This window comes from Lathyrus oleraceus, chromosome 2 (assembly GCF_024323335.1).
Source record: "Lathyrus oleraceus cultivar Zhongwan6 chromosome 2, CAAS_Psat_ZW6_1.0, whole genome shotgun sequence".
NCBI classification, from domain to species: domain Eukaryota; kingdom Viridiplantae; phylum Streptophyta; class Magnoliopsida; order Fabales; family Fabaceae; genus Lathyrus; species Lathyrus oleraceus.
In genome coordinates this window covers 1,121,834-1,148,097 of record NC_066580.1, presented here as the reverse complement: position 1 = coordinate 1,148,097, position 26,264 = coordinate 1,121,834, and the positions used below count along the sequence as shown (strand labels likewise).

At 38.4% G+C, this 26,264-nt stretch overlaps 1 protein-coding gene across 1 annotated transcript; it reads left to right on the top strand.

Annotated features, from left to right (window-relative positions):
- The first annotated feature begins 24,350 nt into the window (after positions 1-24,350).
- On the top strand, positions 24,351-25,385 carry LOC127120978 (uncharacterized). Its single transcript, XM_051051601.1, has 3 exons — positions 24,351-24,737; positions 24,983-25,243; positions 25,350-25,385. Exons 1-3 carry the CDS (start codon positions 24,351-24,353, stop codon positions 25,383-25,385), a joined length of 684 nt encoding a protein of 227 aa, XP_050907558.1.
- The last annotated feature ends 879 nt before the right edge of the window (positions 25,386-26,264 follow it).

Below are 26,264 nucleotides of genomic sequence, written 5' to 3'. Positions count from 1 at the left end.
ATGAGGTGATAAGGGAGGTAGCGAAGAAGCCTAGATGGAAAAGTGCTAGAATTGCAAAGGGAAAGGAGGTAGTGAGCGCTACTCCGGTCCAAAATCTTCCTTACCCTCATGCCCCTTCCAAAAGGGAAAATGAACGGCATTACGCCCGGTTCATGGATATTTTTAAGCAATTACAAATAAACATTCCGTTTGCTGAAGCTTTGGAACAAATGCCAAAGTATGCCAAGTTCATGAAGGACATACTAACCAAAAAGCGGAGGTATACGGAACCGGAGACCATCGTCCTTGATGCGAGCTGTAGTGCCATCATTCAAAGGACGCTTCCTAAGAAAGAGGTTGATCCGGGAAGAGTTACATTGCCGGTTAAAATTGGTGATGTGTATGTTGGAAAGGGACTTATTGACTTGGGGTCGAGCATAAATCTTATACCTTTGTCAATTATCAAGAGGCTTGGCAACATCGAGATTAAGTCCATCCGAATGACATTACAATTGGCGGATAAGTCGACGACCCATCCTCATGGCGTAGCCCAAGATGTGTTGGTGAAGGTCGACAAATTCTTTTTCCCGGTGGATTTTATTGTAATTGATATGGAGGAAGATGATGATGCTCCGCTCATATTGGGCCGACCATTCATGAAGACCGCAAGAATGATGATTGATGTTGATGACGGTTTAATGAAGGTGCGTGTTCAAAATGAGGAGGTCACCTTTGATCTATTCGAGGCGATGAAGCATTCCAAGGATAGAAATGATAGCTTTCGCATCGATGCGATCGAAGACGCTATTATGGAAGTTTCAAAGCATATTCACGAGATATCTCCTATGGAGTTAGCTCTCGACGACTCATTGGAGGTTTTCACTGTTGAAGAGGAGCTAGCTCTTGAGGAATGTTTGAAGGAACTTGATAGCTTGGAAGACCTACAACCGTGGGAAGTAGAGGAAGAAAATTTGAAGAAGGAGGTAATTGACGAGAAAGCGCCAATTGAATTAAAAGAGTTACCTTCGACTTTGAAATATGTGTTCCTAGATGAGACCGAGGCAAAGCCGGTCATCATAAGCAACCTTTTGACAAAAGAAGAAGAAGCCCGTCTAATCATTGTGCTAAAAACCAATCAAGAAGCTATGGGTTGGACTCTTTCCGATCTTAAAGGAATTAGTCCATCCTATTGTATGCACAAGATTTTGATGGAGGAGGATTTCAAGCCGGTGGCTCAACCACAACGCCGCTTAAATCCTACAATGAAAGAGGTTGTAAGAAAGGAAGTGGTGAAGCTTTTGGATGCGGGAATGATTTACCCGATCTCGGATAGTCCGTGGGTTAGTCCCGTGCACGTGGTTCCGAAGAAGGGTGGAATGACCGTAATCCGTAATGACAAAGACGAATTGATCCCGACTAAAGTAGCAACGGGGTGGAGAATGTGTATAGATTATAGACGGTTGAATACCGCGACTCGTAAGGACCATTTTCCACTCCCATTTATGGATCAAATGCTTGAAAGACTATCGGGCCAACAATACTACTGTTTTTTAGACGGCTACTCCGGGTACAACCAAATTGCGGTTGACCCGGTTGATCATGAAAAGACGGCTTTCACGTGTCCGTTTGGAGTGTTCGCATACAGAAAAATGCCTTTTGGGCTTTGCAATGCGCCGGCGACATTCCAACGATGTGTCCAAGCTATTTTTGCCGATCTAATAGAGAAAACAATGGAAGTCTTCATGGATGACTTCTCGGTGTTTGGTGGGACGTTTAGTCTATGCTTGGCAAATTTGAAGACGGTTTTGGAAAGGTGTGTGAAGACTAATTTGGTGCTAAATTGGGAAAAGTGTCACTTTATGGTGACCGAGGGGATTGTGCTAGGCCACAAAGTCTCTAAAAGGGGGCTTGAAGTGGATAGAGCTAAGGTTGATGTAATTGAAAAATTACCCCCTCCGGTCAATGTGAAGGGCATCCGTAGTTTTTTGGGGCACGCGGGGTTCTACCGGCGCTTCATCAAGGACTTCTCAAAGGTGGCTAAACCTTTGAGCAATTTACTCGCCAAAGATCAGGTATTTCTCTTCACCGACGATTGTTTGCAAGCTTTCGAGGTTTTAAAAGAAAAATTGGTTACCGCTCCAATAATAGTCGCTCCCGATTGGAATGAAAATTTTGAACTAATGTGTGACGCGAGTGACTATGCCGTTGGAGCGGTACTTGGCCAAAGAAAGGACAAAACTTTTCATGCTATACATTATGCGAGTAAGGTTCTTAACGAGGCTCAAATAAATTATGCCACAACGGAAAAAGAACTACTCGCAATAGTGTATGCGCTAGAAAAGTTTAGGTCCTATCTTATAGGGTCTAAAGTCGTGGTGTACACCGACCACGCGGCGATTAAATATCTGCTGACCAAGCCGGATTCGAAGCAAAGGCTCATCCGTTGGATCCTCTTGTTACAAGAATTCGATGTCGAAATTAAAGACAAGAAGGGGTCGGAAAACTTGGTAGCGGATCATTTATCCCGCTTGGTGAATGTCGAGGTTATCGCATCTGAAAAGGAAATCCGGGAAGAATTTCCTGATGAAAAATTGTTTAAGGTTCAAGTTAGGCCGTGCTTTGCAGACTTTGCAAACCACAAGGCTAGTGGTTGTGTGCCGGCCGACCTAACTTCGAACCAAAAGAGGAAGTTCCTTTCGGATGCAAAGTATTATGTTTGGGATGACCCATACTTGTTTAAGTTGGGTAGCGATAACCTGTTAAGGAGATGCGTAACTGGTGATGAAGCCCAGAGCATCCTTTGGCATTGTCACAACTCGCCTTATGGCGGACATTATAATGGGGTTAGAACGGCCACAAAAATTCTTCAATCGGGATTTTATTGGCCAACTATTTTCAAAGACGCACATACCCATGCGCAAAGTTGTGACAGTTGCCAAAGAAGTGGTGGGATAGGTAAGAGAGATGAGATGCCTCTCCAAAATATCCAAGAAGTGGAAGTGTTCGATTGTTGGGGCATAGATTTTGTTGGACCTTTCCCACCATCTTACGGGAATGAGTACATGCTTGTAGCTGTTGATTATGTCTCTAAGTGGGTTGAGGCGATTGCCTCACCTCGGGCGGATGCCAAAACGGTGATAAAATTTTTAAAGAAAAACATCTTTTCCCGTTTTGGAACCCCCCGAGTGTTGATAAGTGACGGAGGGTCACACTTTTGCAATGCACCTTTGGAAACAATTCTAAAACATTATGGTGTGTCGCATAGGGTGACAACTCCGTACCACCCTCAGGCTAACGGGCAAGCGGAGGTCTCTAATCGAGAGATTAAGAGAATCCTAGAAAAAACCGTGTCTAATTCTAAAAAAGAGTGGTCCCAAAAATTGGACGAAGCATTATGGGCCTACTGTACGGCCTTTAAAGCTCCAATTGGCCTAACTCCGTTTCAATTGGTATTTGGTAAAACTTGCCATTTGCCGGTTGAATTGGAGCACAAGGCCTTGTGGGCCCTAAAATTTCTAAATTTTGAACATGAGTTGGCCGGTAACAAAAGGAAAGTACAACTACTTGAGTTGGAGGAGATGCGCAATGCCGCATACCACTCAAGTTGGTTGTACAAGGAAAAAGCAAAGAAGTATCATGACAAGAAGATCCGTACCAAAGAATTTGTGCCCGGACAATTGGTCCTATTGTTCAACTCCCGGTTGAAGTTGTTTCCCGGGAAGTTGAAATCGAAATGGTCCGGGCCATTTCGGGTGAAAGAAGTAAAAGAGTACGGGGCCATTATCATTGAAGACATGGACGAGAAAGACAGTTGGACCGTGAACGGCCAACGATTGAAAGTGTATCTCGGCGGTCATGTGGATCGCGAGAGTTGTGCTCAGCCGCTCGATGCTCCCCTGTGAGCATCGCACCGTCGAGCTTAGCCGACGTTAAACAAGCGCTAGTTGGGAGGCACCCCAACATTGTAAGTATTTATTGTTTTATGTATCATGTTGAATTCTGTTACAGTGTGCGAAACAAGGCTGGATGACTTGCAAGTGCTGCATTTGCAAATGCATTTGCTGTCATGCTCGCTTGCAGCTCGCTAGGCGAGGCAGAAGCGAGCATGCTCGCAAGCTGCTCGCTAGGCGAGGCAGCAGCGAGCGCTGCAGTACTGTTTTCTATTTAAACACTTCAGCAGAGCCATTTTGCCCTACCTTCAAAAATTTGTCTGAACGGCACTGCTGAGGATTTCGTGCGTGGTTTCTCAAACTCCCTCTGTTGCATCTTTATCACCGACACGTGCTTCTTTCGCCAATTACAAACTCTCCCCACTTCTCTTTTCCAAATCCGTTTACCAAAGGTTTGCCCCACTTCTTTTTCTTTTTGTTTACTCTTAAATTCCAAATATGCATAGCAAATAGGATAAATTTGGTATGGGAAACATGGAGGTTGCATGAGATATTGTGGAGTTTGCAATGTTAGGTCGTTTAGGTTTTCAAATTGGGGATTTCATCTATTTTAGGTTTTGCATGCAATTAGCCAATCCCCAATAGCATAGAACGACTCATTGTCATTAGAAATCATTAGGTTCTGTGTAGGAACCATAGAGTACGGGTATTGGGAGAAACATCCTTGAAAATGCAGAAAATCCCAAAACCCGTAAGGTTCGCTAGCAGCTCGCTAGGCGACCTGGGGCGACCGTTCGCTGCAACTTCGCTAGGCGAAGCAGCAGCGAACATGACAGTATTTTGAATTTTGTTTTAATGGCTAATCTGTTTGTTGGTGTGTATTGTTTCTTTGTATATTTTGCAGAATGGAGTCTAGATCTGGAGCTGGTAAAAAGAGAAAAGGAGATGCAACTACTTCCAGGACCGTGCCGATTCAATTCGACCACGACAAGTTTGTAGGCCCGAAACAAGCGGCACGTTACATCGCTTTGGAGAAGCGAAAAATCCTTCCTGAGAGGCGTTTTCTGATCAACCCGCAGGGCACTTACCGAACTTTCGCCGGGTTGATAGACGCCAAGAAGTGGGATAGGTTGATAAGTCCCTTGGAGCATTATGACATTGGTACAGTGCGGGAGTTTTATGCTAACGCACTGCCCGACGACGACGAGCCCTTCACTTGGGTTTCTAGAGTTGCCGGGCGTACTATTCCTTTTGACCGGGATGCGATCAACAGAATCCTAGGGGAACCGCTCCAGCTGGGAGCTGATCAAAGAGACCAGTACCACACCGACCTCAGACTTCATCGAGACGTCGCTGCCATTACCACCGACCTGCTTTTGGCTGGGAGATCGGTTGAGCCGAACCCATCTGGGGTTCCTGTGAGATATCACCGGGAGGACATGACTCCCATGGCTCAGCTGATTCTACTTCTGGTTTTAACCAACATCCAACCCAAATCACACACCTCTACTGTGCCGATCCCAGTGGCACATTTAGTCCATTCCATCCTCACTAATGTTGAGATTGATGTGGCGAGGATAATCGCCAATGAGCTGAAGACTGTGGTTGAGAGTGGGCTGAAATCGGGGGCTCGTGTGAATTGCCCACTGGCCTTCCCGTGTTTGATTATGAGCTTATGTATTCAGGCTAGGGTCCGGCTTCCGTCTCGTGGACAGGTTAGAATCCCGGCACCAATTGATGATCGGTATGTAGCTAAGTATTGTAGAGCTAAGACTACCGCTGGCAGTGCGGCCTCGGGAAGTACTCGGGCTGCTGATGGTCCTAGTGCTTCTTCTCCCGGACTTGATCCGTACCTGAGGGCTGTTTGTGACTACAGTTTTGAGTGGATGGCAGCATCCCAAAGAGCTATGATTGACATGCACAACAGTATGCAGAGGTTGGAGCTGCAAGGTAATGACCCCTCCGGTGCTCGAGCATTGTTAGCGCGTGAGCAGTTTATGCTCAACGCTAATTGGCCTGTGGACAGGCCAGTCTATGGTGAGGGGGAGGGAGCTGAAGCTGATGATGAGGATATTGATGATGAGGCTACCGGTTCTGAAGCCGGTAGTGAAGAGGAGTCTTGAGCCCTTTGTGGGTTAAGTTTTTGAGTATTTGTATTTCAGTTTTTATTATGTCATTTTTATTTGTACTTTCGAATTTTGTATTTTGACCATGGGTTGTACTATTGGGGTGTTTTGTCCCCCACGAACAAAATTTTATTTTTCAGTTAATGTTATTTATGTTTGTTGTTAATTTTGTGTGTTTAATAAATTTTTGGTTGAATGAGTGGCAAACCCTTCTAGATTGGTTGCTCCTCAAGAAGTACCCAATGAAGGTGCATCCGAGCTTGGATGGCAATGATAAGAATAACAAGTGAATGAAGCTAAGGTACATGGTTACCGTCGGCTAGAATTTTAGAATGCATTAGGAACTTTACTCTTTTTGGTAAATTGAATATTGTCTTTGTGCAACATAATTGAATGAATGTTTCATCTAGAACCTAAAACCACAAAGTGTGAGGAAACCTCCATTGTTCACTTAAATGCTGGATTCTAATAAGTTTTGTTGATTCATGTGATTCATTATTTGTCTGTTATTATTGTGAAATTGTGGAAGCAATTAGAAATGATCAAGGCACTTGTTTTCTTTCGAGCACAACTACATCCAAAAACAACTTACCTGTGAGCAGAGAGAGTATTTGTTAACCCCTTTGAGCCTAAACAGTTGAATCTCGGCTTGAAATAAAGCGAGATCTCAAAAATCTTTTTTTTACAACCCGGAAAATATTGATTATTGTTCTTTTGCCGTAAAAAGGTAAGAGCATTCACTTAGGGTGTGGAAGAAATAAGTTGGGGAGAACGAAAAAGAATTGGTAAGCACCACAACTCTTGAAAAAGAAAAGAAAAACCGAGCAAGCATAGAAAAATATATGTATAGAAAATATAGAAAAGAAACATCTGTTTTGTATATTTGATGTGAAAGAAAAGAACAAAAATATAAAGAATGAAAATGAATGCTTGCTTGGAAGAAAAATAGTGAAAAATAAGAGTTGAGTTGTGGAATATGTGTTGTGAAGGTTACAAATAAGAAACAGATGAAACAAGTCGAGTAGTGTGAATAATACTGTGAATGTCTCTTTTGCATCGGCACTTTCGTTTCAATGGCCTTAGAAATGACCCTTGTTTGTTAACCTGACCAAGCTTCAACCGAAAAGCCCTTAGTGATCTTTATGCTTCCACAGTACCATTTTTAATTGATTAGACATTGTATGAATCTGTTTGATTTCTTCATTATTTGTTAGAGAGCGAGATTAGTCCCGCGGTTGCAAACGCGCAAAATCTTCATTCCTGATTCGAAGAGGAGAGATAGGATGATTCATTCAGAAGAGTATTGTTGTAGATAGATAAATATTTTGCATTGCTATTTAAGTTTAAGTTCCTAGGTATTATTTTATTCAAACCGTTGGGAACTTGTATATGCGAATTTCGCTTGTGTTTGAGCCGTTTATCCAACTTCGGAGAAACCGTTTCTTTATGCAAATCCTCTTGTCTTTCAAGAGGCATACTTTGCTTGAGGACAAGCAAGAATCTAGTTGGGGAGAGTTGTTAGATGCCCAAAAGTGCTTATTTGAGCTATCATATGTGGGCATCTTTCACTCTTTTGCCTTGCTAAAATTGTCAAAATCACATTTATTTTACATGGAATGCGTTACATTGATAAACAAGCTTGGTGCCTTTGATGTGTTTGTTATTGTGCAGGAAAGGCATGAATTAATTGATAATAAAGACACAAGAGAATTGGCAAAGGAACCAAAGCAAAGGAGCATTTCATCTGCCTGCTCGCTAGGCGAGGCTGTGGCGAAGAATGGGTTCGCTAGGCGAGCTCCTGGCGAACAGCTCCAGTAAATTAGCAAATTAATTCGCTAGGCGAGCTCATGGCGAAGTCTGCAGCGAATTCATTCTGTTTTGGTGAAAAAGTGCAGCCAACACTCACTCGCTAGGCGAGGCTCTAGCGAGTCCCCAGCGAGCATTCCAGTAGCAAAACCTCTCAACCTCGCTGGGGGCGAGCTTGAAGCGTTTCCTTCGCTAGGCGAAGGTATGTTCGCTAGGCGAACATGACAGTTTAGCAGGCCCTGTTTGCTCTGGGCGCAGGGGCTTTTTGTGCCCATTTTAGGACCTCGCTAGGCGAGCTATTATGCTCGCCTAGCGAACATGACAGTTCTGCACTTGTCTATAAGTAGCAGGTGCCACTTTTGGGCACCATACCTCATTTTTTACCAACTTTTCCATTTTTTGTACTTTCTCCTAGATATTTTACAGCATTGCTTTGTGGGAGATTTTATGCCCTAATTTCATTTCTTTTCATCTAGCAACCATCTTCCACAAAAAGAAGGTGGATTCCCATCCAACTTCGATTATTCGACTTGGATGTTGATCAACCCTCTTTCCTTACTTGCCGACCAAGCTACCATGAAAATGAGTAGCTAAGTCTTCCATTTGTCAAGGTTAGATGTAGGTGATTGCTAGCTTTGTGTGTAAATGTAAGGATCCTCATATGTAAACTCTTTAACGGTAAATATATGATGAAAACTTTGTTTCTATTTAAAACTCTTTGTGTTGGTATTTGATCGAGAGATGTTTACCGATTCTTGACCTAGGTTTTCATCCAAACTTGTTTGTTAGCTAGAGATAGTAACGAATGATTTTGTTCACCATAAGGTTGAACCAAAACGTTGTCTTTTTGATAGATTGTGTTCGAGAGAAACAATGGATCAAAATGGCAAAACTCACAATGGGTGTTCGAGAGAAACACATTGAGAGGACTTTGTGAAATTATTTATCATCTAAAGGAGTTTATAAGATGATTGACCGAGCAAATACATGCAAAGCAAATGTAATCATTGAAACCTAACTTTGACAATATTTCTCATATTAATCAAAACGTAACTTTTACCGCAATTAATTACTTTGTATGCAAGATAACTTGATTAAAACCAAAACCCTAGTGTTACATTAAGTTAAGATTAATTCAACCATTGAACGGCAGTGATATCTTACAATCTCTGTGGATACGATAACAAAAACCCGACACTTAAAAACTGTCTCAACACAAAGTCAGAAAAAGTTCTAACAGAGCAAAAAGTAGGAGAAGAGAGAGCCTTCATAGTTGTAACTTGAGATTTTCTGCGAATTCGAGGTAAAGGGAGAGAAATTATCCATGTATGGGTGTTTAAGCAGATGGATAGTGAGAGTTCCTTACCCTCCTTCATTTTCTCTTTTTATTTTCATTTTGATAATGTTTGAGGCCGAAGAAGGTATGTGCAAAACATTCTAACACGATTTTTATTATATGATTTTTGTTCTCTATTAAGTGATTTGTGTGCATTCTTGTATTTTGATTTGATACATATGTTGGTGTCTTGTAATAAGACAAGAGTATAAATGTTGAATTTGTCGTTTTGATAAGGCGAAGATTGAATTGAGATTTTTGTTGTTTCCTTATAATAAGTCGAGAGAGTTAGAATGTTTAATTTTCAATGACTATGTTTATCAGTGTGGTTTGGAGGCGGTGAAAATTCAAATAGGTGAAATAAGCGAGTTTTGAATCTGTTCAATAGGAAGAAAAATGCAGAAAATCACAAGTAGACATACAAAGGGATTAATCGTCTTATTTCATGCGTAACTTAAGTTTCCTAAGTCTGTTTGAGGTATCGTCGGTTGCGTTAGAAAGCTAACACCATAATCTTTATTTTGATGTGGGAAAATTGGGTCTAAGAGTGCTATAAAAGTAAAAATTCACTGGTTTTTATACCAGAGGCATAATCAATTTCAGTCATGCGTTAGTCATCCTGTTTTATGCGTAAATTGAGTTTCGTAAGTCTATTTGGGGTGTCTTCAGTTGCGCTAGAATAAGGGTTTAATAATCTTTCAAACTAGAGAGTTTCATGATTTTATCATGAGTATATAATTTTTCATGCTATTTTGAATTCATACATTCTGCTTTAGAGTTTATGCAGGAATTATTGCGATAAGGATGGACTGAAACGAACAAAACTGGAGTTTTTGTAACTCTGTTTGAGGTGCGGTTAATGTGTTTGAAAGAGGGTTTAAATAACTTTTAGATTAAAAAGTTTCATAATTTTATTATAAGTCTATAATATTTGGTGCTATATTGAAGTGAGAAAATTTTGAGCTTGGTGACTTTTCGTTGCCTTGCTAATAAGTTTAAGAGTCAGATTTGTTATGTGAGAGTTTGTTAGAGGTGTTATAGAGTTGTCAGATTTATTTTTGAATTGTGGACAGTTAAATCTGATGAGCTTTAGAGTTGAAGTGAAAATATTTGACTCTTTAGAGTTGTTTTGAGTTATATTATTATTTGAGTCAGGTCGCCAGCCAATAGAGTTCATAAGAGTTATTTTTTTATGTAAGAGTTGTCAATATAGTACTTTAGATTACTTTAGAGTTATTTTAGAGTTGTAGAGATTGTTTTAGAGTTATTTAGAGTTCTCCTTGAGAACTCTGTTGAGTAAAAGACAAGAATTGTTACCCTTTTAATAAAGTGGAAGAGAGTTTCCAAGAAAGGCTTTAGAAAGTCGTTGGTGCAATGATGGGACGCATTCCCCTTAGGAGGAAGATCAGATTCACCTGGAGTGGAAGGGATTTCTTCAATTTATTTTTCTGAGATTCCTGATAGAGTTAAGGCGTGGGAGATTTTTGTCCTCTTTGGCTCTTACGGCAAGTTGAAGGAGGTGGTTATTCCACCTAAAAGAAATAAAATAGGAAAACATTTTGGTGTTTGCAAGATTTTAAGATGTTGATGACGTTAGATTGCTTGTTATTAAGTTGGATAGCATCCTTATTGATAATGTTAAGATTCATACAAACGTTCATAGGTTCACCAGGTTAGAGAATGAGTTCAAGGGAGGATATTTATGGAGCATAATTAGGATTAATCATAAGCAACCAGTAAGGACCGCTTTAGGTTTTGATGGCAACTTAGCATCGAAAGTGGGTGAGAGATCTTTTATGGAGGTGGTTAACAATGGTTTGAAACTTTTCTGCTTCTCTTTTTTGAAAACCTCATGTCCATCTGAAGTATCAATCTGATGAGGATGCTTTAGAAAGATTCAAGAAGGCTTATGTGGATATTATGATCAATCCTGGTATGGCTTACAACATCCAAACTAGTTTCGAGATCGAAGGTTAATTCTCCATAAAGGTTACTCCTTTAGGAGCTAACATTTGTTTGCTGGAGGAAACTGAAGAGGGGGAGATTAGAGACATTATCAAGGAAGATGAGTCTTGGTGGGAACAGTGGTTCTTGGAGATCAAAGAATGGAGGGAAGCTGACATTGACAAGGAAAAAGTCGCGTGGTTGCGATGCTTTGGCATTCCATGTCACACTTGGAACTTTTCTTTTTTTTTGAAACAATAACAAACATGGTGGGTAAATACATTTGTGTTGATGAGAACACATTAAATAGGGATTGCATGGACGTTGCTCGAATCATGGTCCTGACAAATTGTGTTGTTGTGCTCAATGAACCCTTTAACGTTTTAATTAATGGTGTTCCTTTTAGAATCAAGATGACAAAATACTCTTATGGACCTTTACGTATTTTTTCTAAGTTCAAAGATAGGTTTTCTGATGATCAGTTATCGACTTCAGAATCAGACAATGCTCGGAGTCAATATAACAGGGAGGAGGATGTTAATAAGGACATGGAGAGGTTATTCGTGAATAGTGAGAAAGAAGTGATTGCATGTCACTCATCGGATAGAGAAGAAATACTGGAAATTATGGGATTGGTGGTGGGGAAATGCGACAAAGCTGGGTTGAAGAGTCATCATGAGGAGCTCAAAAGAGCGGTTGTTTCTAAAAATATGTCAGAATTTGACGCAGCTATAGAAGCGGCTAAAGCGGCCACAGCAGAAAAAATCTCTTCTCAGGAGGCGTATGATTGTGACATTTCTAGATCTTTGAGGAAAGTCAGAGGTTTTACCCATGTCTCTACTTTGATGGAATTCAATGTCAACAAGAGAGGGAGAGGGAAAAAATCTACTTTTAAGAAACAAAAACATATGAGTGTTAATGAGGTTATTGGGCCTGTGGACAGAAGTTTGTCAAAGACCAAAAAGAATAAAAGGATGTTGGGCCTGGTATCTCCTATTGGGTCTGTCCATTATGAGAACCCAATTGAGTTTATCTCGCAACCATCATATTTTGATAATCTTATCAAAAAACTAATTCTTCTTCTTCTAATTTTTTTCAACAAAAATCTCAGAAAGAATCTTTGGAGGGGCTAAATAGCTATTCAACATGAACAATATTATATTGAGATCCCACAACGTATTCTGATGCGCGCGTTTGCAACTTCAGATTTTGGGATAACCTTGAATCTAATGTATGGGATACGGTTTGGAATGCTATTTCCAATCTGGAAGTTGTAGTGAGGGATAAAAATAAGGATTATCCTAAGAGGATAGTGAAATTGGAGGCACAAGATAAGGTCAGAGCTAGTGGCAAGAGGGAGAGCAAAAAATGGTGCATAATGATTATAGGATCTCTGAATAATCATGGAGGAGGCAATATGTCTAAGAGGAAGATAAGAAACCATATCGATAATACAAGTAAAGCAAATATTTTTTTTATTCAAGAATCTAAATTGAAGTCTGTGGATTTCTCTATTGTTAATAGTTTGTGGAAAAGGCAGGGGGTAGGGTGGTCTAGTAGCAATGCTATTGGTCAATCAGGAGGAATTATTACTATGTGGAATGATAAGTCTATAAGTCCTATTTTTTCTTTCAAAGGGAAAGGTTTTCTTGGTATGAAACTGTCTTGGAAGAATGATGTTTATTATGTGGTTAACGTTTATGCGGCATGCAATATTAGTTTAAAGAGAAAGATATTATGTGAGTTACTTGATCTTAAGAGGAAGATGATAGATGACTTATGGTTGGTGGGTGAAGATTTCAATGTAGTATCTAAATCTTCTGAAAGAAAGGGGTCGTCTAGTAACAATCAAAAGTCAGAACAAAGGGATTTTAAAGCTTTCATCAATGAAATGGATTTAGTGGATATTCTTTACACAAGGAATAAATTTAGTTGGTTTAGTGAGGATGGTAAATCAATGAGCAGGATTGTCAGATTGTTGGTAGCAGATTCAATCATGGATAGATGGGGGTGGTTGGTCAAGTCATAGGGAGGAGGGATATCTTTGATCATTATTTGATCTGGATGAACATTAGCTCAATCAATTGGGGGCCTAAACCGTTCAAATCGAATGATTGTGTAGGAGAATAGCGATCCAAAATGCGGCAGAAATTAAAATTTTCTCCTTTAGTGATCCTTACGAATGGGTATGATCAGTGATAGAATCGTTACCTCTTGTGGCGATTGAAACCTTTGATGCAGATCTAAGGAGTGATCACGAACGTTGAATGGTGACAACGCCTCTACTCAGTCCAAATGAACGGATTCCTTAAATCTCAGTGCTAGCTGCTACGAATGAAGGCTTTGAATGTGTGTGTGTGTGTGTGTGAGAGAGAGAGAGAGAGAGAGAGAGAGAAATGAAATTTCATATGCACAAATACTTCTGCACAATGGTTCTATTTATAAAACCACTTGTGTGGGCTATAAGCTAAAAAGTTAACTTAAGTGTATGTGGCTCATATCTTATGATATACCAAAATCACTTAAGCACGGGGTACCTTACCATATTTCGTATTCTACTTAAGTGCACCGTACCTTACGATATTCTACAATTCACTTAAGTGCACCGTACCTTATGGTGTTCCTTATTTACTCTATCTCTCATTAATCCGTCATTTTGTGTGTGACCTTGTAGGTTCTCGCGACATTGGTAATTATATTAAATCACGTATTTAACATAATAAACAGTGAGTGGTATCTAGCAACACATCGTTACTACCCAAGACACGAAAATGTCATGTGATCTGACAAATCCTTTTGTGATAATACTTATGTGAACAATTACCCTTTTGCCCTTATGTCTATATTGAACACAAGGCATAGACCGTGTCATCCTTGTCCAGTTCAATATTGGGCCCTTAGACATTTATCTTGTTACGCAAGATGGGAAAATTCCATCTAGGTCACTCATGTCCCTCAACATGCTTCGTGGAGTACCCATCAACTGTATTTATAGTCATCCAGTTACGAACAATGTTTGATCAGCAATAAGGCACTCGATTCTACATCTAGGGTCCATAGTGGTTTCAGGTCGAAGGATGGTATACACCACTATCACCATGAGAATAACTTATGACACTTAGCATAACATTTTATATAGTATTCTCATAGTGGGTCAATCCAGTATTAATATTACTCTTAATATTCATACTTATGTTTAAGACTTGATGACTCCTTATCCATGATCCATGAGATGTGATCATCAGTCTATATACATAATAGTCTTAATGCTTTAATGTTATCCCACTTTACAACAAAGCTCGACTACGGATACTTTAAGAATAGTGTCCTTATGTTTAATGGGATCTCATGATTAAGTCACACTTGATACATTAAACGGACTAGCTATTATAGGGACTTTATTAAACAAACATAATAAAGAAAAACCATTTATTATTAATAAATAATTTGATACAAGTACCAAAAGTATTGCCCTCTAGGGATTACACCAACAGATTGTTGGTTTGATAACAAAGAATTTATGAAGTTTGTTGAAAATGAGTGGAAAAAGTTTAAAGGGGTAGGGATGAGTGACTATATTATCAAAGAAAAATCCAAAATGTTGAAGGGGAGTATTAAAATATGGGGCAAAGAAGTTTTTGGGTGGTACGACGTTAAAGCTGAAGAGAATATATATGTCATTAATGATATTGATAATCAATTATGTTTGAGTGAAGGGAATGAAGTGAAGGATTTAGTTAACAATCGTAATACTACAGATCTACGGAGCGATCACGAACGTTGAATGGTGACAACGCCTCTGCTCAGTCCACACGAACAGATTCCTTCAATCTCAGTGTTAGCTACTACTAATGAAGGCTTTGAGTGAGTGAGAGAGAGAGAGAGAGAGACGAAATTACAACTAAAGAAATGATTTTGCACAAGGGTTCTATTTATAGAACCACTTGTGTGGGCTGCAAGCTAAAAAGCCCACTTAAGTGTATGTGTCCCATATCTTCTGATATGCCAAGATTACTTAATCGCATGGTACCTTACCATATTTCGTATTCTACTTAAGTACATTGTACCTTACGATGTTCTATAATTCACTTAAGTGCACCGTATCTTACGGTGTTCCTTATTTACTCTATCTCTCATTATTCTGTCCTTTTGTGTGTGGCCCTGTAGGTTTTCGCGACATTAGCAATTATATTAAATCACATATTTAACATAATAAACAGTGAGCGGTATCTAGCAACACATCACTGCTACCCAAGACACGAAAATGTCATGTGATCTGACAAATCCTTTTGTGATAATACTTATGTGAATAATTACCCTTTTGCCCTTATGTCTATATTTAACACAAGGCATAGACCGTGTCATCCTTGTCCAGTTCAATATTGGGCCCATAGACATTTATCCAGTTACGTAGGATGGGTAAATTCCATCTAGGCCACTCATGTGCCTCAACATGCTTCGTGGAGTACCCATCAATTGTCTTTATGGTCATTCAGTTACGGACAATGTTTGATCAACAATAAGGCACTCGACTCTACATCTAGGGTACATAGTGGTTTCAGGTCAAAGGGTGGCATACACCATTATCACCACAAGAATAACTTATGACACTTAGCATAACATTCTATATAGTATTCTCATAGTGGGTTAATCCAGTATAAATATTACTCTCAATATTCATACTTATGTTTAAGACTTGATAACTCCTTATCCATGATCCATGAGATATGATCATCAGTCTATATACATAATAGTCTTGATGCTTTAATGTTATCCCACCTCACAATATAGCTCAACTACGGATACTTTAAGAATAATGTCCTTATGTTTAATGGGATCTCATGATTAAGTCACACTTGATAGATTAAACGGACCATCTATTCTAGGGACTTTATTAAACAAACATAATAAAGAAAAAGCTTTTTATTATTAATAAATAATTCGATAAAAGTACCAAAATTGTTGGCCTCTAGGGCTTACACCAATAATCTTCCACTAGCACTAGAGTCAATCATGCATACCCCTAATGCCCATAGATCTAGTATGACCATCATGCTTCAGCTGTGCAAGAGGCTTTGTTAGTGGGTCAACAATTTGTCAAGTGTAGGTACTCTGCATATTTTCACATCTCCTTTATATATCTCTCGAATGAGGTGATAACACCTAAGTATGTGTTTGGATCATTGGTGAGATCTAGGCTCCTTAGATTGTGCGATAACACCATAGTTATCATAATAGAGATCAAGGGGATCCACAATTCTAGGAACTATGCCAAGTTCACTAATGAACTTTTTGATCCAAACAACTTCCTTTGCTGCACTTGAGGCAACAATACACCCAGCTTCGATTGTAGAATCAGTAACTGTATCTTGCTTTAAACTTTTCCAGCTCACAGCGCCACCGTTTAAGCAAAACACATAACCAGATTGCGATCTAAAGTCATCCTTATCTATATGGAAGCTAGCATCGGTGTATCCAATTACAACAAGCCCTTCCTGACCTCCATATATCAAGAATGACTCCTTAGTCCTTCTCAAATACTTAAGGATATTCTTGACAGCTATCCAATGAGCATCACCGGGATCAGATTGGTACCTACTCGTTGCACTTAAAGCATACGAGACATATGGTCGAGTACATAACATGACATACATGATAGATCCTATTGCAGATGCATATGGAATCTTATTCATGCGATCCCTTTCTTCCTTAGTTGAAGGGGATTGTATTTTTGATAGACACATGCCATGTTGCATAGGTATGAATCATTTCTTGGAATCATGCATATTAAAGTGTCTCAGCACTTTGTCTATATATGTACTCTGACTTAGGCCAAGCAGTTTATGTGATCTATCTCTATAGATCCTGATTCCTAATATATAGGCTGCTTCACCTAGGTCCTTCATAGAAAAGCATTTCCCCAACCAAGAGTTTACTTGTTGTAGGTTAGGGACATCGTTTCCAATGAGTAATATATCATCTATATATAATACCAGGAAGATGATCATGCTCCCACTAACCTTCTTGTAGACACAAGGCTCATCTTCATTCTTGATGAATACATATTGTTTTACCGTTTCATCAAAACGAAGATTCCAGCTTCTGGAAGCTTGCTTCAATCCATAGATTGATCTTTGTAACTTACATATCTTTTGGGCTTCTTCTGGTATGTCAAATCCTTCAGGATATGTCATACACACATCCCCAAGAAGATTCCCATTAAGGAAAGCAGTTTTGACATCCATCTGCCATATTTCATAATCACGATATGCAGCGATAGCAAGTAAAATTCGAACAGATTTAAGCATTAAAACTGGTGAAAAGGTTTCATCATAGTCAACCTCATGAATTTGTTTATATCCTTTTGCAACCAGTCTTGCCTTATAGGTATGTACCTTACCATCCATGTCAGTCTTCTTTTTGAAGACCCACTTTCATCCTATAAGGTTAACTTCTACAAAAGGCTCTACCAAGGTCCAAACCTGGTTTGTGTACATGGAATCCATTTCAGATTTCATGGCTTCTAGTCACTTCTCAGACTCGAGACCAGTTATGGCCTCTTGGTAGGTCATAAACTCATCTTGATCCATGAGTAATACATCACCTTGATAAGTTATGATATATCCATATCTCTCAGGTAGGTGACGTATCCTTCTTGACCTACGCTGGTCTTGTTCTACTTGAGCAGGTTGCTCTTCCATAACAACTTGTGTTTCCTGCTCTAATTCCTCCATAGGTGTATCAATGCTTTGTGATTCTTGAATTTCTTCAAGCTCTACTTTCCTCCCACTTATTCCTTTGGAAATAAAATCCTTTTCTAGGAAAACTCTAGTTCGAGCGACAAACACTTTGCCCTCAGAAGGATTGTAGAAGTAATACCCTTTTGTTTCTTTAGGATACCCCACAAATAAGCATTTGTCAGATTTGGGCTCAAGCTTAGTTGAAATTTGTCGTTTCACATAAACTTCGCAACTCCAAATCTTCATGTAAGACATATGTGGTTTCTTACCACTCCATATCTCATATGGTGTATTCTCAACCTTTTTGGATGGAACACGGTTAAGTGTGTAAGTTGCTGTCAATAATGCATGTCCCTAAAAGGAGTTTGGAAGATAGGCGTGACTCATCATGGATCGGACCATGTCTAACATGGTTCGATTTCTTCTCTCAGATACACCGTTCCATTGGGGTGTTCCAGGAGGAGTAAGTTGGGATAGTATCCCACACTCTCTCAGATGGTCATCAAACTCTAGGCTTAAATACTCACCACCTCGATTTGATCGAAGAGTTTTAATATTCTTACCTAGTTGGTTTTGTACTTCATTCTTAAATTCCTTGAACTTTTCAAAGGACTCTGATTTGTGTTTCATTAAATACACATAACCATATCTACTGAAATCATCAGTAAATATGATGAAGTACTGAAAACCTCCTCTGGTTGGTATGTTCAGTGGTCCACATACATCAGTATGTATGAGGGCCAAAAGATCACTAGCTCTTTCACCTTTTCCTGTGAATGGAGACTTTGTCATCTTTCCAATTAAACAAGATTTGCATGTCTCATATGATTCATAGTCAAAAGAGTCCAAGAGTCAATCTTTATGGAGTTTGGAAATGCGTTTCTCATTTATGTGGCCTAATCGACAATGCCAAAGGTAAGTTGGATTTAACTCATTAGGTTTCATCCTTTTGATATTAATGTTATACATAGGCATTTCAAGATCAAGGACATATAGTCCATTGTTCATTTCTGCAGTAGCATAAAATATATCATTCAAATAAATGGAGCAACAATTGTTCTTTATTATAAATGAAAAATCAAACTTGTATAAACAAGAAACGGAAATAATATTCCTGCTAATTGCAGGTACATAATAACCGTTCTCTAACTGAATTATTAAACCACTAGGTAAAGTCAATACATAAGTTCCTACGGCTAAAGCAGCAACCTTTGCTCCATTGCCAACTCGTAGGTTAACTTCACCTTTTGCCAAATCTCTACTCCTTTTTAGCCCCTGCGCATTGGTACAAATGTGAGAACCGTATCCAGAATCTAATACCCATGATGCAGAAGTAGATAAATTAATTTCAATAACAAAAATACCTGAAGTTGAAGTCTCTACTCCATTCTTCTTATCTTCCAGGTACTTTGGGCAGTTTCTCTTCCAGTGTCCGATCTTACCGCAATGGAAGCAGGTGCCTTCCTTTGCTATGCCTCCACTAGGCTTCAAAGCAGGAGCAGTGGGTTTGGGTTTGGCAACTTCCTTGCCTTTCCCTTTATCACCCTGCTTGATGGGTCTTTTGTTCTGTCTCTTTCCATTTCCGATCATCAGAATGAACTTCCCTTTTGACTTCAGATTCTGCTTAGCAGTTCTTAACATGGCTGGCAGTTCAGGAAGAGATTTGTCCATATCATTCATATTGAAATTAAGGACAAATTGACTGAATCTATCTAGCAACGATTGTAAGATCAAATCAGTCGCAAGTTCCTTTCTGAGGGGAAAACCCAACCTCTCAAGGTTCTCCACATACCCAATCATCTTGAGCACATGGGGACCTACAGGGGATCCCTCAGCTAACTTGCCTTGAAAAAGGGCTTTTGAAACTTTAAACCTTTCATGCGTTGCTTGCTCTTGATAGAGCATCTTCAGGTGTTCAATCATATCGAACGCTGCCATGTTCTCATGTTGCTTTTGCAAAGCTGAGTTCATGGTAGCTAGCATGAGGCAAGCAGTTTCATTGGCATCATCGACATGCTTGTTATAAGCATCTCTTTCTGCCTTAGGTGCAGAACTAGGAGGTTCCTCTTCAGGAATAGGTTTCTCCAAGACATACAACTTTCTATCATGTTTGAGGATAATCCTCAAATTTCGGTGCCAATCCAGAAAATTTATCCCAGACATTTTTTCCTTATCAAGGATTGATCGTAAAATGTTGTTAGAGGTGTTTTTGTCATGGTAATCTACATGAAAATAATGAAAATATAAGTATCAATAACATATTTAATTAGGCCTTTAATTAAATATGCTCCCACTATTTTACTCAAAACAAATGACCCTCACCATTTGATTCGGAAAATCCCGTTGGAAGATTTTCTAGTGGGTCGAGATCCACATTTCACTTTGATTTAAGTCCGTGTAGGCGGATTACACAAAACTAGGTTATTTAGGTAGGAACTCCTTCCAATTGTATCTAATACAACTCTCGAATATTTTAGTTGGGTGAATAACTCCTTAATCCAATCCATCACATGAATCATTTCCAACTCTTGCTTCTAAACATATATAATCTTATTATAATTTGTTTAGTTAAGTTTGACCCATTTTTTTAGCAATTGGATATTACAATTATCCCATCGCACCTTACTAATATAGAACATGCACCTCGCATAGGCGAAACCTACATTATTCGATACTAGTCTTGATGAGTGCTTAAACTTGGAAAGCATAAACTTAATATTTAATTTGAGGGAATTTACAATAATTCTGATCTCACCAACTTATTTATCATATAAATCGTATCTCACATGCATCAACATACATACAAAATGAAACAGTTACGGGCCCTAGCGCAATTGTTCTCCCAAGCCAATGAGAGAACCTAAGTTATCATAATAACGATCTAAGCTTCTCCAAACAAGATCTTCAAGGGTGTCCTCCTTTGATATTGTATTCTTCTCTTTCTTCATAATATTACATTAAATAAAAGAAACGCGTTTTACATACGAGGGAGTGAGATGATAAAAGAAGTTACATTAAGAGATTAAAAGAGAGGCACGACACGCATGTCGTATTTTAAAATCCCAAAACAAAATAAAGAAAAACTAAGGCCATAGCCGATCACCACAAAACAATAATAATAAACACATTATTATTATTAATTTAAATTCTGTTAATTAAATAAACCAAATTAAATTTCAGCAACCGATCACACTACGCAGAGTTAAACCAAATTAAACTCATTTGAAATCGACGTCGTTTTTCGCATCAACACTTGATACTTTAAAGCACAACTCTTGCGCAGTCACAACCCTAATCGCATAAATCTTTGACAGAACAACCCTTGTACCGTCATGAACCCCAATGCACCAATTTTAGACTGTCAAACACACCTTGATTGTTAATTCAATATGATTGATTAACACGTCATTGCTTCACCATACTAATGTCGGATCAAGAAGCAAATGACCATTGATCGCTCAAAGGAAAACAACCATTAAGTGTTTGAATGAACGAAACAGAAACAATATATCATATATACCGTATTTTGCATCAGGATTACTTATATCATATATATAACTTGATCGATCTTAATTGCGTAACCTATGGACGATCGATGTATCGCTGCTTCACCATACTAACGTCGGATTCCGAAGCATAGTCAATATCAATCATCCAAATCATACACACATGATGCCAAATTTAATTACTCGTTTATTATTTGATTCATTATGTCTTTTAATCGTATTAATATAGAAAATACAGAAAATAAACAACAATCAGGTGCATGATTTTGTAAGTGGCTCTAATACCACTGAAGGAGAAGAGCGATCCAAAACGCAACAGAATTTAAAAATTTCTCCTTTAGTGATCCTTACGAATGGGCATGATCAGTGATTACTTATATCATATATATAACTTGATCGATCTCAATTGCGTAACCTATGGACGATCGATGTATCGCTGCTTCACCATACTAACGTCGGATTCCGAAGCATAGTCAATATCAATCATCCAAATCGTACACACATGATGCCAAATTTAATTACTCGTTTATTCTTTGATTCATTATGTCTTTTAATCGTATTAATATAGAAAATACATAAAATAAACAACTATCAGGTGCATGATTTTGTAAGTGGCTCTAATACCACTGAAGGAGAAGAGCGATCCAAAATGCAACGGAATTTAAAAATTTCTCCTTTAATGATCCTTACGAATGGGCATGATCAGTGATAGAATCGTTACCTCTTGTGGCGATTGAAACCTTTGATGCAGATCTACGGAGCGATCACGAACGTTGAATGGTGACAACGCCTCTACTCAGTCCACACGAACAAATTCCTTCAATCTCAGTGCTAGCTGCTACGAATGAAGGCTTTGAGTGTGTGTGTGTGTGTGTGTGTGTGTGTGTGTGTGTGTGAGAGAGAGAGAGAGAGAGAGAGAGAGAGAGAAACTAAATTACAACTGAACAAATGCTTCTGCACAAGGGTTCTATTTATAGAACCACTTATGTAGGATGCAAGCTAAAAATTCCACTTAAATTTATGTGGCCCATATCTTATGATATGTCAAAATAACTTAAGCGTGTGGTACCTTACCATATTTCGTATTCTACTTAAGTACACCGTACCTTATGATGTTCTACAATTTACTTAAGTGCACCGCACCTTACGGTGTTCCTTATTTACTCTATCTTTCATCATTCCGTCCTTTTGTGTGTGACCCTGTAGGTTTTCGCGACATTAGCAATTATATTAAATCACGTATTTAACATAATAAACAGTGAGCGGTATCTAGATCCACATCACTTCTACCAAAGACACGAAAATGTCATGTGATCTGACAAATCCTTTTGTGATAATACTTATGTGAATAATTACCCTTTTTTCCTTATGTCTATATTGAACACAAGGCATATACCGTCTCATCCTTGTCTAGTTCAATATTGGGCCCGTAGACATTTATCCTGTTACGCAGGATGGGTAAATTCCACCTAGGCCACTCATGTTCCTCAACATGCTTCGTGGAGTACCCATCAACTGTCTTTATGGTCATCCAGTTACAGACAATGTTTGATCAACAATAAGGCACTTGACTCTACATCTAGGGTACATAGTGGTTTCAGGTCAAAGGGTGGTATACACTATTATCACCATGAGAATAACTTATGACACTTAGCATAACATTCTATATAGTATTCTCATAGCGGGTCAATCCAGTATAAATATTACTCTTAATATTCATACTTATGTTTAAGACTTGATATCTCCTTATCCATGATCCATGAGATGTGATCATCAGTCTATATACATAATAGTCTTGATGCTTTAATGTTATCCCACTTCACAACAAAGCTCGACTACAAATACTTTAATAATAATGTCCTTATGTTTAATGGGATCTCATGATTAAGTCACACTTGATACATTAAAAGGACCATCTATTCTAGGGACTTTATTAAACAAACATAATAAAGGAAAAGCCTTTTATTATTAATAAATAATTCGATATAAGTACCAAAAGTATTGGCCTCTAGGGCTTACACCAACAATGAGTGATTACACTATCGAAGAAAATTCCAAAATGTTGAAGGGGAGTATTAAAATATGGAGCAAAGAAGTTTTTGGGTGGTACGACGTTAAAGCTGAAGAGAATATAGATGTCATTAATGATATTGATAATCAATTATGTTTGAGGGAAGGGAATGAAGTGAAGGATTTAGTTGACAATCGTAATACTACCTATAAATCTCTGTGGAGGCATTTGTATATCAAGGATAATATGTTGTTCCAAAAATCTAGGGTGAAGTGGAATAGAAAAGGTCATCTAAATTCAAAGTATTATCATGATCTGATCAAGGGTTGGGCTAGGAGAAACTTTATTGTTTCAAATATTACTGAAGGGGTTATGGTGGATTTAGTAGAGGAAGTAAATGAGGCTATTAGGAGTTTCTTCAAAGCAAAATTTGATGAACTAGACAATAGTAGACCTATGTTGGAAGGCATCCCTTTCAAATTTTTATTTGAGGTAGAAGTTAGTTTCTTGGAGGCTCCTTTCATAGAGGAGGAAATCAAAGTTGTTGTTTGGAGTTGCGATGGTACAAAAAGTCCTTATCCCGATGGATTCAACTTCGTTTTTATTAAGAAATGTTGGTATTTCCTGAAAGATGAAATCATTTCTTATGTGAAGGATTTTCATGGTAAAGCGACTTTACTGAAGGTTATTACATCTTGTTTTCTTACTCTGATTCCCAAGATTCAGTATCCTATCAATCTTAATGATGACATACCTATTTGCATGGTAGGGAGCTTATACAAAATATTAGCTAAATTGTTGGCGGCTATATTGAAAATTGTTATTGGTGGCCTCATATCTCATTGTCAATTTGCTTTTGTCCCCGGTAGATAGCTTTTAGATGGAGTGTTGATCGTGAATGAAATTATGGACTTGGCTACTAGGGATAAAAAAGAGTGTTCTTTTCAAAGTTGACTTAGAAAAAGCCTACGATTGTGTCAACTGGGAGTTTTTACGATCTATAATGATTAAAATGGGATTCGTAAGTACGTGGATGAAATGGATTGATGCGTCTATTTTCAAGTGTCATTGGTTTATCTTAGTCAATGAAAGTCCTACAAAGGATTTTGAAGTGGGAAGAGGTTTAAGACAAGGAGATCCACTATCTCCTTTTCTTTTTTTGATTATAGCCAAAGATTTATTGGGGTTGATAAAAAAGGCGTTAGATATGGGTGATTTCAAATGGTTTAAAGTTGATGAGGAAACTTCGGTGGAACTGATTCAATTTGCGGATGATACGGTTTTTATTGGAGGCGGTGGATGGAAGCATCTTTGGAGCATTAAAGCGTTTCTCAGGGGTTTTAAACCTGTTTCTAGGCAGGGAGTGAATTTTCATAAGAGTAGGTTTATTTGTATAAATGTTAGAAAATACTTTCTTTTGGCAGCTTGAAACTTTCTGACCTGCAAGTTAGAGAATTCTACTTTCAAAATCTTGGGATTACCCATTGCATGCAATCCTAGAAGAATCAAATCTTGGTCTCCAATAATTGATAAGTTCAAATCTAGGTTGGCATATGGATAGGGATGTATCTTTATCTTGTAGGAAGGATGGCTCTAATAAATTCGATTATCACCAGTCTGCCTATTTACTTTCTCTCGTATTAGAAGGATCCAGTGAGAATATGGAAAGATATGGATACGATTAGACAATGTTTTCTGTGGGGTGGAACAGAAGTAAAGAACAACATCCATTGGGTTAGATGGAATGATGTTTGTAAGGAAAAGGATTTGGTAGGTCTGGCAATTAAGAGTATAAAAGATTTTAATCTAGCTCTTCTTTCTAAGTGGCAGTGGAAAATTTTGGAAGAGAGTAATGCTTTGTGGAAGAGGGTTCTTAAAGCTAGATATGGTGGAATAGAGCATTTTGTTTTGAAGGAGAACATCTTTAAAGCCAATAGATCAACATCTTTCTGATGGAAAGACATCATCAAAGTAAGATTTTTAACATATAATGTTGGTTTTTGTTTTGTAGGTTCCATTTCTTTCAAACTTGGTGTTGGAACTTTGATTCCTTTTTGGTTCGTTGTGTGATGTGGCTCTACCTCTTTGGATATTATTTTCCATGATATGTTTGTCATTAGCAACGTAAAATAAGCTCTTGTGGAGAATATGGGTGAATGGTTCGACAGAAACTGGAGTTAGGGTGACTTCAGCATATCATCGTCGGATCAGAATCTCTTGAAGGATAGTTTCTAGAAGTTGAAGTCCCTCTTGTCTGATTTTTCTCCTGCGGTGGAATCAAAGGATTTAATGGTTTGTATGTATAAAGAATCAATGGGGTATATTGTTAAAGCATGATATCTTTTATTGTCTATGTCGATATTATAGGATCATCAACCGCCTGACCTTTGCATGGCTTTTTGCTTTCTATGGCGAACAAAAGTGCCGACGAGAATAAAAACTTTTGGTTGGAGGATTTTTGAACATATTGGCTACTAAAGACCAACTGATTATAAGAGGCATGTGGTTTTCAAACGTTGAACATTCTTGCATTTTTTTGTGTTTAAGCAGAAGAAAATTTGTCGCATCTCCTCTTTGAATGTTTTGTATCTTCAAAATTTTGGGATTTAGTAGGGTCTTGGTTTGGTTGTTTAGTTTCGTTTTCAGGATGTTCGTGAGAATTTTTTTTCTAGCTTGGTGTGGTTGGAGTAATAATCAAGAAGGAAATTTTAAGTTGAGCTTGATTTGGTTATCGGTTGTTTGGTGTTTGTGGAAAGGTAGGGATGAAAGAATTCTCAACAATGGTATTCATAATTTGAACGATATGTTTTGGAATGTTAAATTTTTAGCTTGAAGATGGTCTTGTATTGGAGAAATTCCTTATTCCAACTCTAATTTTCTTGACTTTTGCATGGATCCATTAAGTTTCTTAGGATAGTATGGTGTT